The 18,326-nt window shown below is 44.7% G+C and overlaps 1 protein-coding gene across 2 annotated transcripts in view; it reads left to right on the forward strand.

Moving 5' to 3' along the window:
* The first annotated feature begins 3,783 nt into the window (after positions 1-3,783).
* Positions 3,784-18,326, forward strand: part of LOC135533115 (protein Jade-3-like) — a 45,381-nt gene continuing 30,838 nt past the window's right edge. Inside the window, exons 1-5 of one of the 2 annotated variants that reach the window (XM_064960525.1) lie at positions 3,784-4,546; positions 13,395-13,454; positions 14,356-14,438; positions 14,618-14,775; positions 14,876-15,066. In XM_064960525.1, coding sequence (XP_064816597.1) covers positions 13,406-13,454; positions 14,356-14,438; positions 14,618-14,775; positions 14,876-15,066 — 481 coding nt within the window. In that variant the 5' untranslated portion in view covers positions 3,784-4,546; positions 13,395-13,405. Of the gene's footprint in view, positions 4,547-13,394; positions 13,455-14,355; positions 14,439-14,617; positions 14,776-14,875; positions 15,067-15,526; positions 15,547-18,326 lie in introns of those variants that run through there. The other variant, XM_064960526.1, reaches the window with a different exon arrangement.

Raw genomic sequence — 18,326 nt, forward strand, 5'->3', positions numbered from 1 at the left:
AGGTCCATATACAGTGGTGCGCTAGTACACTGAGCAAAACTATCTAGTTGTCACTCCAGAACGGAGAAAAGCACACCAGCTGTGCCATGTAAATGTGTTAACACTACTATGCACGTTCCTCTGAGGCCGAACAGTGGGAGTCTACAGAGGACAATAAACCTGTTCTTTTGGCCGACACCGTCATTCCACTGGGGTCTTGCCATGCTAGTTCCGTGCATGGGGAGAAAGATGTTCCTGGTCCCGACGATTGCATACTTCAGGGTAGATTGAAAAATTCAGAGACACACTTTTAGACAGTCTTCTCACTCACCTACCTGTTGATGGGCGGAAAGAGATGGTTGGTCTGATTCAGAGATTTCCAGGTTTGTTTTCTGATCCACGTACAAACTTAATAGAACATGATATTGACGTTGGAAATGCTGACCCCATTCGTCAGCGGTTCTATAGAGTGTCTTCAGAGAAACTGCATTGTCTGGATGCTGAGGTCAGGTACAGGCTGGAGAGTAAGATAGGAGAGCCTTCTTTCTCCAGTTGGGCTTCTCCCTGTATCTTGGTCAGTAAACCAAACAGATTTTGTAAGGTAAAGTGTCACTAAGCCAGCTTAATTTTCTCTTCCTCGGATGGAGGACTGCGTTGATCAGGTCGGAGCAGCTAAGTTTGTGACCTGTTAAAGGGCTGCAGGCAGGTGCCACTGACAGGTGCCACTGACGAGTAGGGCATGTGGCATCTCTGCCTTTATTACACCCTGTGGTCTGTATTTGGTTATGAGTTTCGGCCTGCGTAATGCACCTGCCACTTTTCAGCGACTTATGAACAGGGTTGTCTCCGGTCTGACCGGGTGCGCTGTTTATCTGGACGATGTAGTGAAATATGCAGATGCATGGGAGGAACACGTGTCCCGTATTAAAGACTTGTTCGACCGCTGCGGGTCGCCTCACGATCAATCTGGCTAAATGTGAGTTTGCTCAGGCGACCGTTACATACCTTGGAAAGGTGGCTGGGCAGGGTGAAGTGCGTCCTGTTCGGGCTAAAGTGGTGGCTATTGATGCTTTTCCACCACCAACTACTAAAGGAACGGATACGCTTATTGGGAATGATTGGTTATTACTGTAGTTTTTGTAGGAACTTCTCTACTGTGGTCGCTCCCTTGACAGATCTGCTGAAAGCTAAGACTGTTTACGTCTGGTCTTCTCATTGTCAACAGGCTTTTGAAGATGCAAAGAGGTTTCTTACCTCAACCCCGGTGCTGGCTGCTCCTCGCGTGGATTTGTCATTTACCTTGCAAGTGGATGCTAGTCATGTGGGGGCAGGTGCAGTCTTGCTGCAAGCAGATGTGTCTGGGTTAGTTTATTTTCCAAAACGTTGAACCATTATCAGTTGAACTACTCGGTCACTGAAAAAGAAGCGCTAGCACTCATATGGACGCTACAACACTTCGAGGTGTATGTCGGGTCGGGAGTAGTACCTCTTGTGGTCTACACTGACCATAACCCTCTCACCTTTTTGAGGTACATGTGTCCTAATCAGAGGATAATGAGATGGAATGCTTGCAAAAAATAAATACTATCTTGATGTGCGGCACTTCCGGGGGACTGATAACGTCATTGCTGACGCGCTCTCTCGTGGGCCCGGTTCCTGAATGTCCATGTGACTGACCACTGTTATTTTGTCTAAACACATGCATCATTTGTAAATTGTCTTGACTGTGGATTGTGCCCCTGGCTATCCATAAAGTAAAATAAAAACCAAGAAAAATGTGCTGTCTGGTTTGCTTAAGTATGAAGAATTTTAAATTATTCATACTTTGTTTTTTCTTGAGTGGTCAGGGGGCTGGAACATAATTGTTCGCCTGCAAACTGACGGACAGATATACAATTTGACTAAAACATCATTATTTCAAACCTTGCTTATGAGTGGTAATACTTTGGAACAGATTTCCAAAATTAAAATCACTTGGAGCTGATTTGATGTTTTTACAGTCATGTCCAATGGAGGGGCCAAATCACCACCGGGGGCCAGTTAGGAAACCCAGATCAGCCCTAAACTGGGCGAAGTCTAGGACCCAGCTGCTAGTTAGAAGGGGCAGTTGCCGACCTGATATGCCGACCTGAGTGTGGGTGTGACAAAAGGAAAGTAGTAGGTGTGGAAAGGTGTGTGTATTCAAAGCGCTCTGCTATAGGTTAGACGGTTTTGATTGAGTGGGGTTTTTCTCTATTCAGTTTATTACCATGCAACTATCGTACAATGAGCTACCATACCACGAGAGATTGGACCTCTGTTTTTCTGCCAGAGGATTCATCTGTGACATGTTTCACTATTAGTTCTACACAAATAATTATATACTGCAACAATGTCATTGATTTTACTTAGTTACAGTTCATTTAAAACTTTAGGCCCTAATCTATGGATTTTTACACGGCTGGGAATACAGATATGCATCTGTTGGTCACAGGTACCTTAAAAAATGGGCCTCAGGATGTCACTATTTTTGTGCATTCAAATTGCCATCGATAAAATGCAAATGTGTTTGTAGCTTATGCCTGTCCATTCCATAACCCCACCACTCTGTTCACAACATTGACATCAGGAAAAAACGCTCTCCTAAACAACGCCATACACGTGGCCTGCGGTTGTGAGGCCGGTTGGACGTACTGCCAAATTCTCTAAAACTACATTGGAGACAGCGTATGGTAGAGAAATTAACATAAAATGATCTGCCAACAGCTCTGGTGGACATTCCTGCAGTCAGCATGCCAATTGCACCCTCCCTCAAAACTTGAGACATCTGTGGCATTATGTTGTGGGACTAAACTGCACATTTAGAGTGGCCTTGTATTGTCCCCAGCACAAGCTGCACCTCTTTAATAATCATGCTGTTTAATCAGCTTCTTGATATGCCACACCTGTCAGGTGGATGGATTATCTTGGCAGAGGAGGAATGATCATAAGCTTTTTGTACTTATGGAACATTTCTGTGATCTTTTATTTCAGCTAATGAAACATGGGACCAACACTTCACATGTTGCATTTATATATCTGACGAGTGTTATTTACTGTTGCTTCATGCGTTGTATGCCTGTGCTTACTGTGACTGCCACCCTGATATTGGCTACTTGGTTGCTACTTCCCACGCCGTTGCCGGACAGTAGTGCTTGTCAAACAGTAGAGAAAGTGTTACCGTTCATGCCCTCCCCATTGAGTAGTAGATTGTATGTTTCAAGATAACATCTAGATGGTTATCAATATTAGTTATTTCTTGTGTAGGCTGCTATCCTACTTTAAATAAAATCGTGTGAGAGAAAAAAAACAGCCAAGTTAGCTACATCTAGCGACATGTTAGTGATAGCACAGACAGAACAATGAGATAGATATTTTACCGGATGTAGAAATGTGAAGCATCCGCTTGGAGTTTTCCACTCACTACCAAATATGGGACAAGATAAATTTGGGCCGATATTCTGCTAATATTCTCATCGATTAAACATTTGATCTCAATACAGTTTTCTGTTCACAAAACTGTAATCTGTTACGAACAGAGTGGACAAAATGTTCTGTTGACTTTACCCTTTGGTCAAAGCTTTAAAAAAAAATGCGTTGTTTAGAAGGTGTGGAAAGGCGAATTGAGTGCACATCAGAGTAGGCGTTCCCTAACTGAAATATGCAAATATTGGCTTAGAACGCTCCAATGGGATCTTGCTACATCGTGCTTGGCTCTGCCCACTATGACTCAATAATTCCCATTTGAAACGACGGGCTGTGGTCTATCTTGGTTTTCTTCTACAGATCCTTGGTGGTATTCAGTAAGAGGAGCTTCATGTCGGCAGGCGGATACAACGCAGCGACGACTTTCGACAAACCCACTCTCCATTCTCTGGTCGCCATATTTGGATGCAGCTACCCATACTTGGATAGGGTGGTACCACAGATAGAACAATGAGACATATATTTCACTGGATGGGATAAACGTGAAGCGAGGAAACCTAGTGGCCGGCAGTGGGAGAAGATGGAACGAGATGGATTTTGGCGGATATTCTGCAAATTTTTTCACCGATTACACATTTGATCTCAATATAGTTTCCAAAACTAAAATATGTCACGAACAAAGTGGACTACTTTTTGTAGACTTTAGTCTTTGTCAAAGTTACGGGGGGAAAATGCATTGTTTAGGAGTGCAAAGACGAATTATTACACACGCGCACTCCACACAGTAGGCGTTCCCTAATGGAAATATGCAAATGTTGGTCAATAGGATCTCGCTAGCTCGGGCTTGGCTCTGCCCACTATGACTCATTCGTTCCCGTTTGAAACGACGGGCTGTGGTCTATCTTGGTTCTTTTCTACAGATCTTTGTTGGTTTTCAATAGGGCTGTTGTGTGTTGGTGAGGAGAGATTGCTGCTAGCCCTGGGAAATATTCAGTGTGGAAAGAAGAAATAATACAGGAACAAAAAAAATAGTTGTACTAAGAGTGCCGTGTTTATATGTGAGGAATTTGGTGAAAGCATTCACGAATCGCAATAAGCTGCATAATTTACCGCGGATCCCAAGGTAAGGTTGCTGAACAATCTGCTTGTGTTGTGTCTCAGTGTGGCAAGGCATGCCCAGTATGTAGTCTACAAGCCGGACTGTGGGGCCTGCTGCCTTCCTCTCACACAAGGACTTCAGCCTCGTATTTCGCTAAAATGACGAATGTGGTGCTCGGTCACATCCATACTGAAACCTGTTCACGTCTCAATTCATTTTAGTCCTTGGAAAAAATGTCTTCGACCACTAAATGAAGTGATATTTTTATCATAGCAAACAGACCGAATGGTGGAGTTGTTTGATTTCAGACGCCTCAGCGCTGTAATTCCCCAGCATGCAGCGAGGCTGGAGTTTGGCGCCAAGGCCGTCAGGATCTTGTCCCAGTCTACATGTGTGTTTTGTAATGGTGGACTATTGTTGCACATATGACCCACAGAGGAAACGCCACCACGAGGCAATATGCATGGTTTTATTATCATTACTATGTTATTGAGTGACAGGTTGGGGTAGTTATATCTAATTCAACCATTTAGGACGGAGTTGAGCTGCGACTAGTGTGAGCGGACTGGGAGTTCCAATAGTACATACACGTTTTTAGATATAAAAAATACAAATTAAGCTATAAGATTTAGCACCCAAATAATAACCCCACAATTACACACGAACATCTGTGTAATTGTGGGCTATCCTTCGGGTGCTGAAGAAACCAGTCGTTTTCAATAAATAAAAAACACATGACGTTGGAACTGCATGTCGCCCACACTGTTCAACTGCAGCGTAAATACTTGTTTAATTAGGGTAGTTCAACATTGGAAATGTAGAGAGAAAATAATATTGTGATTGTCAAAACAATACGACATATCATCAACTAAATATCCCGATATGTAACTATCCATTTCCTCCCCATCACTACATGTAATAGTAGCTAATAATGTAAACTTTCGCATGTATAATGTAATCATTTTCCAATAATGTAGCCTAATAAGTATACTGAATGTGTAACATAACGTTTATGCTCTTATTGTAATAATTAATCTCTGTTTGCCGAACTTGCACACTGAACACCTCTCTCTACTGGAGTGGGTCTGCCCAAACACGTCTGTGTCTTATCTTACAACAGCATCAGACATTTTTACTGTGAAATTATCAAATCAAAGTTTATTTGTCATGTGCGCCGAATACAACAGGTGTAGTAGACCTTACAGTGAAATGCTGAATACAACAGGTGTAGTAGACCTCACAGTGAAATGCTGAATACAACAGGTGTAGTAGACCTTACAGTGAAATGCTGAATACAACAGGTGTAGTAGACCTCACAGTGAAATGCTGAATACAACAGGTGTAGTAGACCTTACAGTGAAATGCTGAATACAACAGGTGTAGTAGACCTTACAGTGAAATGCTGAATACAACAGGTGTAGTAGACCTTACAGTGAAATGCTGAATACAACAGTTGTAGTAGACCTTACAGTGAAATGCTGAATACAACAGGTGTGGTAGACCTCACAGTGAAATGCTGAATACAACAGGTGTAGTAGACCTTACAGTGAAATGCTGAATACAACAGGTGTGGTAGACCTCACAGTGAAATGCTGAATACAACAGGTGTAGTAGACCTCACAGTGAAATGCTGAATACAACAGGTGTAGTAGACCTCACAGTGATATGCTGAATACAACAGGTGTAGTAGACCTCACAGTGAAATGCTGAATACAACAGGTGTAGTAGACCTCACAGTGAAATGCTGAATACAATTTGTAAGTGGCTCTGGATAAGAGCGTCTGCTAAATGACTTAAATGTAAATGTAAATGTACAACAGGTGTAGTAGACCTTACAGTGAAATGCTGAATACAACAGGTGTAGTAGACCTTACAGTGAAATGCTGAATACAACAGGGTAGTAGACCTTACATGCTGAATACAAATAGACCTCACAGTGAAATGCTGAATACAACAGGTGTAGTAGACCTTACAGTGAAATGCTGAATACAACAGGTGTGGTAGACCTCACAGTGAAATGCTGAATGGTGTAGTAGAGTGAAATACTGAATACAACAGGTGTTGTCACAGTGATATGCTGAATACAACAGGTGTAGTAGACCTCACAGTGAAATGCTGAATACAACAGGTGTAGTAGACCTCACAGTGAAATGCTGAATACAATTTGTAAGTGGCTCTGGATAAGGCGTCTGCTAAATGACTTAAATGTAAATGTAAATGTACAACAGGTGTAGTAGACCTTACAGTGAAATGCTGAATACAACTAGACCACAGTGAAATGCTGCCTGGTGTAGTAGACCTCACAGTGAAATGCTGAATACAACAGGGATGACCTTAGAGGAAAGAATACAACTTTAGACCTCACAGTGAAATGCTGAATACAACAGGTGTAGTAGCACAGTGAAATGCTGAATACAACAGGTGTAGTAGACCTCACAGTGAAATGCTGAATACAACAGGTGTGACTATACACAGTGACTATACATATGAACAGAGAGTAGCAGCAGCGTAAAAGAGGGGTTGGGGGAGGAACACAATGCAAATAGTCCGGGAAGCCATTTGATTACCTGTTCAGGAGTCTTAAGGCTTGAGGATAAAAACTGTTGTCCTAGACTTGGCACTTGGTACTGCTTGATATGCATTAGTAGAGAGAACAGTCTATGACTGGGGTGGCTGGGGTCTGACAATTTTCAGGGCTTTCCTCTGACACCGCCTGGTGTAGAGGTCCTGGATGGCAGGAAGCTTTGCCCCAGTGATGTACTCGTATGCACTACTCTCTGTAGTGCCTGGCGGTCGGAGGCCGAGCAGTTGACATACCAGGCAGTGATGCAATCAGTCAACATGCTCTCGATGGTGCAGCACCTTTTGAGGATCTCAGGACCCATCGTTTTTTCCTGAGGGGGAATATGCTTTGTCATGCCCTCTTCACGACTGTCTTGGTGTGTTTGGACCATTTTAGTTTGTTGTTGATGTGGACACCAAGGAATTTGAAGCTCTCAAGATGCAGATGTGTTGCTACCTACCCTGACCACCTAGGGGTGGCCCGACAGGAAGTCCAGGATCCAGTTGCAGAGGGATGTGTTTAGTCCCAGGATCCTTAGCTTAGTGATGAGCTTTGAGGGCACTACGGTGTTGAACGCTGAGCTGTAGTCAATGAATTGCATTCTCCCATAGGTGTTCCTTTTGTCCAGGTGGGAAAGGGCAGTGTGGAGTGCAATAGAGATTGCATCATCTCTGGATCTGTTTGGGCAGTATACAAATTGATGTGGGTCTAGGGTTTCTGGGATAATGGTGTTGATGTGAGGCATTACCAGTCTTTCAAAGCACTTCATGGCTACGGACCTGAGTTCCACGGGTCTGTAGTCATTTAGGCAGGTTGCCTTTGTGTTTTGGGGCACAGGGACTATGGTGGTCTGCTTGAAACATGTGGGTATGACTGACTCAATCAGGGACATGTTGAAAATGTCAGTGAAGACACCTGCCAGTTGGTCAGCACACGTCCTGGTAATCCGTCTGACCCCGCAGCCTTGTGAATGCTGACCTGTTTAAAGGTCTTACTCACGTCGGCTACGGAGAGCGTGATCACACAGTCGTCCGGAACAGCTGATGCTCTCATGCATGCCTCAGTGTTGCTTGCCTCAAAGCGAGCATAGAAGTGATTTTGCTCATCTGGTAGGCTCGTGTCACTGGGCAGCTCGCGGCTGTGCTTCCCTTTATAGTCTGTAATAGTTTGCAAGCCCTGCCACATCTGACAAGCGTCGGTGTATAAATCAATCTTAGCCCTGTATTGGCGCTTTACCTGTTTTGATGGTTCGTCACAGGTCATAGCGGGATTTCTTGTAAGCTTCCGGGTTAGAGTCACGTTCCTTGAAAGCAGCTCAGTGCGAATGTTGCCTGTAATCCATGGCTTCTGGTTGGGGTATGTACGTACAGTCACTGTGGGGACGACGTCCTCGATGCACTTATTGATAAAGCCAGTGACTGATGTGGTGTACTCCTCAATGCCATCGGAAGAATCCCGGAACATGTTCCAGTCTGTGACAGCAAAACAGTCCTGTAGTTTAGCATCTGCTTCATCTGACCACTTTTTTATAGACCGAGTCACTGGTGCTTCCTGCTTTAATTTTTGCTTGTAAGCAGGAATCAGGAGGACAGTGGTCTGATTTACCAAATGGAGGGCGGAAGAGCTCTGGAATCATCTCTGTGTGTGGAGTAAAGGTGATCTAGAATTATTTTCCCTCTGGTTGCACATTTAACATGTTGATAGAGATTTGATAGAACTTATTTAAGTTTCCCTGCATTAAAGTCTCTGGCCACTAGGAGCGCTGCCTCTGGGTGAGTGGTTTCCTACTTGCTTATCTCCTTATACAGCTGACTGAGTGCGGTTTCAGTGCCAGCATCTGTTTGTGGCGGCCTGCAATTTATCATAATATACTCTACTTCAGGCGAGCAAAATCTAGAGACTTCCTTAGATTTCGTGCACCAGCTGTTGTTTATAAATGCGCACAGACCCCCCCTTTGTTTACCCGGTGTGGGCTGTTCTGTCCTACCGGTGCATCGTGTATCCCGCTAGCTGAATATCCATGTCGTCATTCAGCCACGATTCCGTGAATCCTACTAGCAGCACTGGTGGTGGTGGTGGTAGTAGTAGCAGCACTGGTGGTGGTGGTAGTAGTAGCAGCACTGGTGGTGGTGGTAGTAGTAGCAGCACTGGTGGTGGTGGTGGTGGTGGTAGTAGTAGCAGCACTGGTGGTGGTGGTGGTGGTACCAGCACTGGTGGTGGTGGTGGTAGTAGCACTGGTGGTGGTGGTGGTAGTAGTAGCAGCACTGGTGGTGGTGGTGGTGGTAGTAGTAGCAGCACTGGTGGTGGTGGTGGTGGTGGTAGTAGTAGCAGCACTGGTGGTGGTGGTAGTAGTAGCAGCACTGGTGGTGGTGGTAGTAGTAGCAGCACTGGTGGTGGTGGTGGTAGTAGTAGCAGCACTGGTGGTGGTGGTGGTGGTGGTGGTAGTAGTAGCAGCACTGGTGGTGGTGGTAGTAGTAGCAGCACTGGTGGTGGTGGTAGTAGTAGCAGCACTGGTGGTGGTGGTAGTAGTAGTAGTAGCAGCACTGGTGGTTGTGGTAGTAGTAGTAGTAGCAGCACTGGTGGTTGTGGTAGTAGTAGTAGTAGCAGCACTGGTGGTGGTAGTAGTAGTAGTAGTAGCAGCACTGGTGGTAGTAGTAGTAGTAGCAGCAGTAGTAGTAGCAGCAGTAGTAGCAGTAGCAGCGGTAGTAGCAGTAGTAGTAGCAGCGGTAGTAGCAGTAGTAGCGGCAGTAGCAGCGGTAGTAGTAGCAGTAGCAGCGGTAGTAGTAGTAGCAGCGGTAGTAGTAGCAGCAGTAGTAGTAGCAATAGTAGTAGTAGCAGCAGTAGTAGTAGTAGTAGTAGTAGTAGCAGCAGTAGTAGCAGTAGTAGTAGTAGTAGCAGTAGTAGTAGTAGTAGTAGCAGCAGAAATAGCAGTAGTAGCAGCAGCAGTAGTAGTAGCAGTAGTAGTAGCAGCAGCAGTAGTAGTAGTAGTAGTAAATTAAAAATCCTACAATGTGATTTTCTGGATTTTTTTTCTTGTTTTGTCTGTCATAGTTGAAATGTACCTATGATGAAAATTACAGGCCTCATCTTTTTAAGTGGGATAACTTGCACAATTGGTGGCTGACTAAATAGTTTTTTGCCCCACTGTATATCCAAATGTCCATTTATTTGATGTGTTTGATCCATAAAAAAACAGCTTCCAAAAAACGCAACTACAAAATATTTCAAAAGTTGCCCATGAACTTTGCCAAAATATTTCAAATTACTTTTGTAATACAACTTTAAGTTTTTTTAAACGTTAATAATCGATCAAATTGTAGACAGGTCTATCTGTTTTCAATACAGGAAGACAACAAACTAACACTACTTTTCACATCTTGCGCACTCTCAACAGTGTTAACCAGTTCTGAGATGGCCTACTTCTTCATTGCACAAATGAATAACCTCAACCAAATTCCAAAGACTGGTGACATCCAGTGGAAGCGGTAGGAACTGAAAACAGGTTCCTAAGAAATATCATTTGCCAATGAGACCTCAGTGAACAGACAGAGACCAAAAAAAATAAAAAATTCTGAACGGTTTGTCCTCAGGGTTTTGCCTGCTACATAAGTTTTGTTATACTCACAGACATGATTCAAAAGTTTTAGAAACTTCAGTGTTTTCTATTCAAATCTACTAATAATATGCATATCTTATATTCCTGGCATGAGTAGCAGGAAGTTGAAACTGGGAACGCTATTTATCCAAAGTGAAAATGCTGCCCCCTATACCTTAAGAAGGTAAAGGCACAGTCAATTTTGTGTATGTAAACTTCTGACCCACTGGAATTGTTTTGCAGTGAGTAATAAGTGAAATAATCTGTCTGTAAAGCACACAGTTGATGTCCTCACCGACTTGCCAAAACTATAGTTTGTTAACAAGAGATTTGTGAAGTGGTTGAAACACTTAGGTTGGAGTTAAAACTAGTTTTATGTAAACTTCCGACTTCAACTGTATATGAGTTGGGAGATGCACTATTTACAAACAATTAGTGATTAAGATACTCTAGTATAGAGTACAGTTTAAACATATGAGATGAGTAATGCAAGATATGGAGACATTATTAATAAAGTGGCCAGTGATTCCTAATCTATGTCTATAGGCAGCAGCCTCTGATGCTGGAGATGGCTGTTTAGCAGTCAGTGGTGTAGTATAGAATGCAATACCGTATATACATATGAAATGGGCGATGCAATATGTAAACACAATTTAAAAGTGACTAAGATACTGTAGAATAGTGTGAAGTGCAGTTTATACATATGCGATCAGAAATGCAAGATACGGAAACATTATTAAAGTGGCTAGTGATCCATTTATAAATGTGGCCAGTGATTCCTAATATATGTCTGTAGGCAGCCGCCTCTGATGTGTTGGAGATGGCTGTTTAGCAGTCTGATGGCCTTGAGATAGAAGCTGTTTTTCTGTCTCTCGGTCCCTGCTTTGATGCACCTGTACTGACCTCGCCTTCTGGATGATAGCGGTGTGAACAGGCAGTGGCTCGGGTGGTTGATGTCATTGATATTTTGGCCTTCCTATGGCATCGGGTGCTGTAGGTGTCCAGGAGGGCGGGAAGTTTGCCCCTGGTAATGTGTTGGCAGAACGCACAACCCTCTGGAGAGCCTTGCGGTTGTGGGCGGAGCAGTTGCCGTACCAGGCTGTGATCCAGCCCGACGGGATGCTCTCAATTGTGCATCTGTGAAAGTTAGCGTTTTAGGTTTTAAGCCAAATTTCTTCATCCTCCTGAGGTTGAACAGGTGGTGTTGTGCCTTCCTCACCACACTGTCTGTGTGGGTGGACCAATTCAGTTTGTCTGTCATGTGCACGCCGAGGAACTTGAAGCTTTCCATCTTCTCCACTGCAGTCCCATCGATGTCTATAGGGGGGTGTTCCCTCTGCTGTTTCCTGAAGTCCACAATCATCTCCTTTGTTTTGTTGATGTTGAGTGAGAGGTTATTTTCCTGCCCTCACCACCTCCTTGTAGGCTGTCTCATCGTTGTTGGTAATTAAGTCTACCACTGTTGTCGTATAGAAACTTGATGATTGAGTTGGAGGTGTACTTGGCCACGCAGTCATGAGTGAATGGGTGTACAGGAGGGGGCTGAGCACGCAACCTTGTGGGGCCCCAGTGTTGAGGATCAGCGAAGTGGAGGTGTTGTTTCCTACCTTCACCACCTGGGGGCGACCCGTCAGGAAGTCCAGGACCCAATCGCACAGGGTGGGTTCAGACCCAGGGACTCAAGCTTAATGATGAGCTTGGAGGGTACTGTGGTGTTGAATGCTGAGCTATAGTCAATGAAAAGCATTGTTACATAGATGTGCCTCATGTCGAATGGGCCAGAGCAGTGTGATGGCAATTGCGTCGTCTGTGGATCTATTGGGGTGGTAAGCAAATTGAAGTGGGTGTCAGGTAAGGTGGAGGTGAAATGATCCTTGACTAGTCTCTCAAAGCCCTTCATGATGACAGAGCTATTAATTACACTTTGGACATCGAATGTTCCTGAGTGGCCGAGTTAGTTGACTTAAATCGGCTTGAAAATCTATGGCTTGAAAATGGCGATCGAGCAGTGATCAACACGCAACTTTGAAGAATGTGCAAATATTGTACAATCCAGGTGTGCAAAGCTCTTGAACTTACCCAGAAACACTCTGCTGTATCACTGCCAAAGGTGATTCCAACATGGTGAATGACTCGGGGTTGAATATTCGTTTTTTTTTTTAATTTTGAATATTTTAGAATTTTTCTTCCACTCTGACATTAGTGTTTTGTGTAGATCGTTGACGAAAAATTACAAATTTAAATCCATTTTAATTCCACCTTGTAACAACAAAATGTGTTCCACGTCGAGGGGTGTGACAACTTTCTGAAGGGACTGTATCTAATGTAGGCAAACGCCTCGACGACACCGACAAAGTCACTGAAAATACATTTACAATGGAATGTTGTGTGTGTCCTGCCGCGACAGTTGCAGTATGTTCTGTGTGGTGCCCACGTTGCATAAATCCAACCTATGCATCAAACTGTATGTGTAGACTTGACAGAAATAGAATCAGAAGGTGAATGTTGAACTTTTGTTGCACATATCCATTATGTTGGATTACATAATGAAGAAAGTTTGACTGCAGAATTTTACACTGCGGATCTGATGGAGGCCTAATGCTCCCTTGAATGTTTCTAAGTTGACGCTAGTACAAAGGCCCCGTTCTGCAAGCTATTCTGGCTCTAAGCTCTGTCATGTCTTCTACCTCTGATGTCTCCTCTTCTCCCTGTAGGATCCGTCAGCATGAAACGGCTCAGGTCTTCAAGCAGCAGTGACAGTTCTGACAATGAGAGTGAGTTCCAACTGTCTTTCCGTCATGACATGATGAAACCCACCACAGTCATTGAGAATAACATGCTGTCTGTAAACAGGCTTTAAATGTTTTTTAACATGAACCGCTCTACCCCCCTCTTCCTCTCCCTAAACCCTTCCGCATACTTTATGTCGCCGAGTTCGGAGTGAACAGAACCAGTCACATACTCCCGTAAAAGACCTTCGCTTGAAAAATGATTTTAAACTGCAATAGTACTATTTGTCCATCTTGGGACGCCGTATCCAGTATACAAATTCTCAAAATAATCCAAATTAATCTAAGATATCTCAAGAAATCTGTCATTCATTTTGAAGTTGTTGCCGAGGAGCTCTTCGTCATCAGATGTTTGGTTCAGTATTTCTCAAGTGGAAACGATTAGTGTCTCGTTGAATGACCATCCACTTTATTGGAGAATCCCTCCTGTTAACCAATCACGAAGTAGACTTTGGATACAGGCTGGGGGAAAAACTTTGCCAAAGACCAAATCGAATGAAAACATCACAATGTCATAATATTTGTACGAACTGTTCCAGATGGGAAGAAGGCAAATGCCTTAAACCTCTCTCTGCCCCCCTCCCTCCCTCTACCTCTCTAACCCTTCGGCACCCTCCTCTACCCCCCTCCCCTCTACCTCGTTCTACCACCTCCCTCTACCACCTCGTTCTACCTCTCTCTAACCCTTCTACACCCTCTTCTACCCCTCTCTACCCCCCTCCCCTCTACCTCGTTCTACCACCTCGTTCTACCTCTCTCTAACCCTTCTACACCCTCCTCTACCTCTCTCTACCCCCTCCCATCTACCTCGTTCTACCACCTCTCTCTACCACCTCGTTCTACCTCTCTCTAACCCCCCCCCCCCCCTCTACCTTGTACTCCCCAGGTCCTTCCACCTCCTTCTGCTCCTCTAACAAGTATGGAAGTAAACCTGGAACCCCTGCCTCCGTGCCCAAGAAACCAGCAGAGGTACGCCATGCTGCCGTTCCTGTCCTGCACACCTCACGTCAGCTTCCTGAATGTTTTGTCCCAAATGACACCCTATTCCCCACAGGGCTCTGGTCAAAATTAGTGGACTATGTAGGGAATAGGTTATCAATTGGGACACAGACAATGTGTGTATTTGTGTCTCCTCTCCTCCTCTCTAGGTGTTCAGGAAAGACCTGATCAGTGCCATGAAGCTGCCAGACTCTCACCATGTCTCCCCTGAAGACTATTACCTGCTGGGGGACACCTGGAGACAGGAGTGGGAGAAGGGGGTGCAGGTGCCCGCCTTCCCTGAAACCATCCCACAGCCCTCCATCAGGTAATCACGCCTCCACTAGTCCCTGTACCTCAGCATGCTGATTTCTCTGAGTAATAGCCACTGCTAGCCTCTCATTGTGTCTGCGTGCGTCTGTCTGTAGGAACATAGCAGAGAAGCCTAAGGAGGTGTTGTTCACCCTACAGAAGAGGTATATCCAGTGTTGGAGTCAGGCCTCGACAGAGACGGGTTACGTTAACATCAAGGAGCTGGCCGAGGCCATGTGCTCTTATGACCTGGATAACATGGACCTCTACTGGCTGCAGGCACTCAACGCTGAGCTGGAACACATGGGTAAGGACTCAACGCTGAGCTGGAACACATGGGTAAGGACTCAACGCTGAGCTGGGACACATGGGTAAGGACTCAACGCTGAGCTGGAACACATGGGTAAGGACTCAACGCTGAGCTGGGACACATGGGTAAGGACTCAACGCTGAGCTGGAACACATGGGTAAGGACTCAACGCTGAGCTGGAACACATGGGTAAGGACTCAACGCTGAGCTGGGACACATGGGTAAGGACTCAACGCTGAGCTGGAACACATGGGTAAGGACTCAACGCTGAGCTGGGACACATGGGTAAGGACTCAACGCTGAGCTGGAACACATGGGTAAGGTCTCAACGCTGAGCTGGAACACATGGGTAAGGACTCAACGCTGAGCTGGAACACATGGGTAAGGACTCAACGCTGAGCTGGAACACATGGGTAAGGACTCAACGCTGAGCTGGAACACATGGGTAAGGACTCAACGCTGAGCTGGAACACATGGGTAAGGACTCAACGCTGAGCTGGGACACATGGGTAAGCACTCAACGCTGAGCTGGGACACATGGGTAAGGACTAGATGTCGACCGATTTTTTTCAGCGCCGATACCGGACAAAAAACAAACAAAAAAGCCGATACCGATTAATCGGACAATTTTAAAAATGTATTTGTAATAATGACGATTACAACAATACTGAACTTATTTTAACTTAATATAATACATCAATAAAATCAATTTAGCCTCAAATAAATAATGAAACATGTTCAATTTGGTTTAAATAATGCAAAAACAAAGTGTTGGAGAAGAAAGTAAAAGTGCAATATGTGCCATGTAAGAAAGCTAATGTTTAAGTTCCTTGCTCAGAACATGAGAACATATGAAAGCTGGTGGTTCCTTTTAACATGAATCTTCAATATTCCCAGGTAAGAAGTTTTAGGTTGTAGTTATTATAGGAATTATAGGACTATTTCTCTCTGTAACATTTGTATTTCATTAACCTTTGACTATTGGATGTTCTTATAGACACTTTAGTATTACCAGTGTAACAGTATAGCTTCCGTCCCTCTCCTCGCTCCTCCCTGGGCTCGAACCAGGAACACATCGACAACGGCCACCCTCGAAGCAGCGTTACCCATGCAGAGCAAGGGGAACAACCACTCGAAGTCTCAGAGCGAGTGACGTTTGAAACGCTATTGGCGCGCACCCCGCTAACTAGCTAGCCATTTCACATCACATCGTTACACCAGCCTAATATCGGGAGTTGATAGGCTTGAAGTCATAAACAGCAGAGCTGCTGGCAAAACACACGAAAGTGCTGTTTGAATGAATGCTTACGAGCCTGCTGCTGCCTACCACCGCTCAGTCGGACTGCTCTATCAAATCATAGACTTAGTTAAAACATAATAACACACAGAAATGCGAGCATTTGGTCATTAATATGGTCAAATCTGGAAACTATCATCTCGAAAACAAGACTTTTATTATTTCAGTGAAGTACGGAACTGTTCTGTATTTTATCTAACGAGTGGCATCCATCAGTCTAAATATTCCTGTTACATTGTACAACTTTCAATATATGTCATAATTATGTAAAATTCTGGCAAATTAGTTTGCAATGAGTCAGGCGGCCCAAACTGTTGCATATACCCTGACTCTGCGTGCAATGAACGCAAGAGAAGTGACACAATTTCACCTGTTTAATATTGCCTGCTAACCTGGATTTCTTTTAGCTAAATATGCAGGTTTAAAAATATATACTTCTGTGTATTGATTTTAAGAAAGGCGTTGATGTTTGGTTAGGTACACGTTGGAGCAACGATAGGCACCGCATCGATTATATGCAACGCAGGACACGCTAGATAAACTAGTAATATCATCCACCATGTGTAGTTAACTAGTGATTATGATTAAGTTTAATGCTAGCTAGCAACTTACCTTGGGTTCTTACTGCATTTGGGTAACAGGCAGGCTCCTCGTGAGGCAGGTGGTTAGAGTGTTGGACCAGTTAACCGTAAGGTTGCAAGATTGAATCCCCCGAGCTGACAAAGTAAACATCTGTCGTTCTGCCCCTGAACAAACGTTAACCCACAGTTCCTAGGCCGTCATTGAAAATAAGAATGTGTTCTTAACTGAAGCTAAATCAGCGATTTTGGGACACATGGGTAATGGTGGGGGGGGGGACATTAGCTAGGACACATGGGTAATGGTGGTGGGGGGAACATTAGCTAGGACACATGGGTAATGGTGGTGGGGGGGAACATTAGCTAGGACACATGGGTAATGGTGGGCGGGAGAACATTAGCTAGGACACATGGGTAATGGGGGGAGAACATTAGCTAGGACACATGGGTAATGGGGGGAGAACATTAGCTAGGACACATGGGTAATGGGGGGAGAACATTAGCTAGGACACATGGGTAATGGGGGGGGAGAACATTAGCTAGGACACATGGGTAATGGGGGGAGAACATTAGCTAGGACACATGGGTAATGGGGGGGGAGAACATTAGCTAGGACACATGGGTAATGGGGGGAAGAACATTAGCTAGGACACATGGGTAATGGGGGGAGAACATTAGCTAGGACACATGGGTAATGGGGGGGACATTAGCTAGGACACATGGGTAATGGGGGGAGAACATTAGCTAGGACACATGGGTAATGGGGGGAGAACATTAGCTAGGACACATGGTTAATGGTGGGGGGCGAGAACATTAGCTAGGGCACGTGGGTAATGGTGGGGGGGGAGAACATTAGCTAGGACACATGGGTAATGGGGGGGTAGAGAAGAGGAACATTAGGATGTGTGTGTGTGTTTTAGCCTGTTTCTCTAAAGCCTCTCCTTGTTCTCTCAAATCATCAACACATTTCCTCACTTCTCTCTGATGTGTTGGCAAGGAAACTGGAGGCGACCAATGATAGACTTTACACTATAATGACAAAGCAATAACAGGTCTTCTTGGGTATGACGCCACAAGCTTGGCATGCCTGTATTTGGAGAGTTTCTCCCTTTCTCAAGGTCTGTCAGGTTGGGATGGGGAGCATCGCTGCACAGCTATTTTCAGGTCTCCAGAGATGTTAGATCGGGTTCAAGTCTGGGTTCTGGCTGGGCCACTCAAGGACATTCATAGACTTGCCCCGAAGCCACTTCTGCGTTGTCCTGTTGGAAGGTGAACCTTCGTCTCCCAGGCTGAGGTCCTGAGCTGGTTTTCTTCAAGGATCTCTCTGTACTTTGTTCTGTTCATCTTTCCCTCGATCCTGACTAGTATCCCAGTCCCTGTGG

Source organism: Oncorhynchus masou, unplaced genomic scaffold, assembly GCF_036934945.1.
Source record: "Oncorhynchus masou masou isolate Uvic2021 unplaced genomic scaffold, UVic_Omas_1.1 unplaced_scaffold_2226, whole genome shotgun sequence".
In the NCBI taxonomy this organism is placed as follows: Eukaryota; Metazoa; Chordata; class Actinopteri; order Salmoniformes; family Salmonidae; genus Oncorhynchus; species Oncorhynchus masou.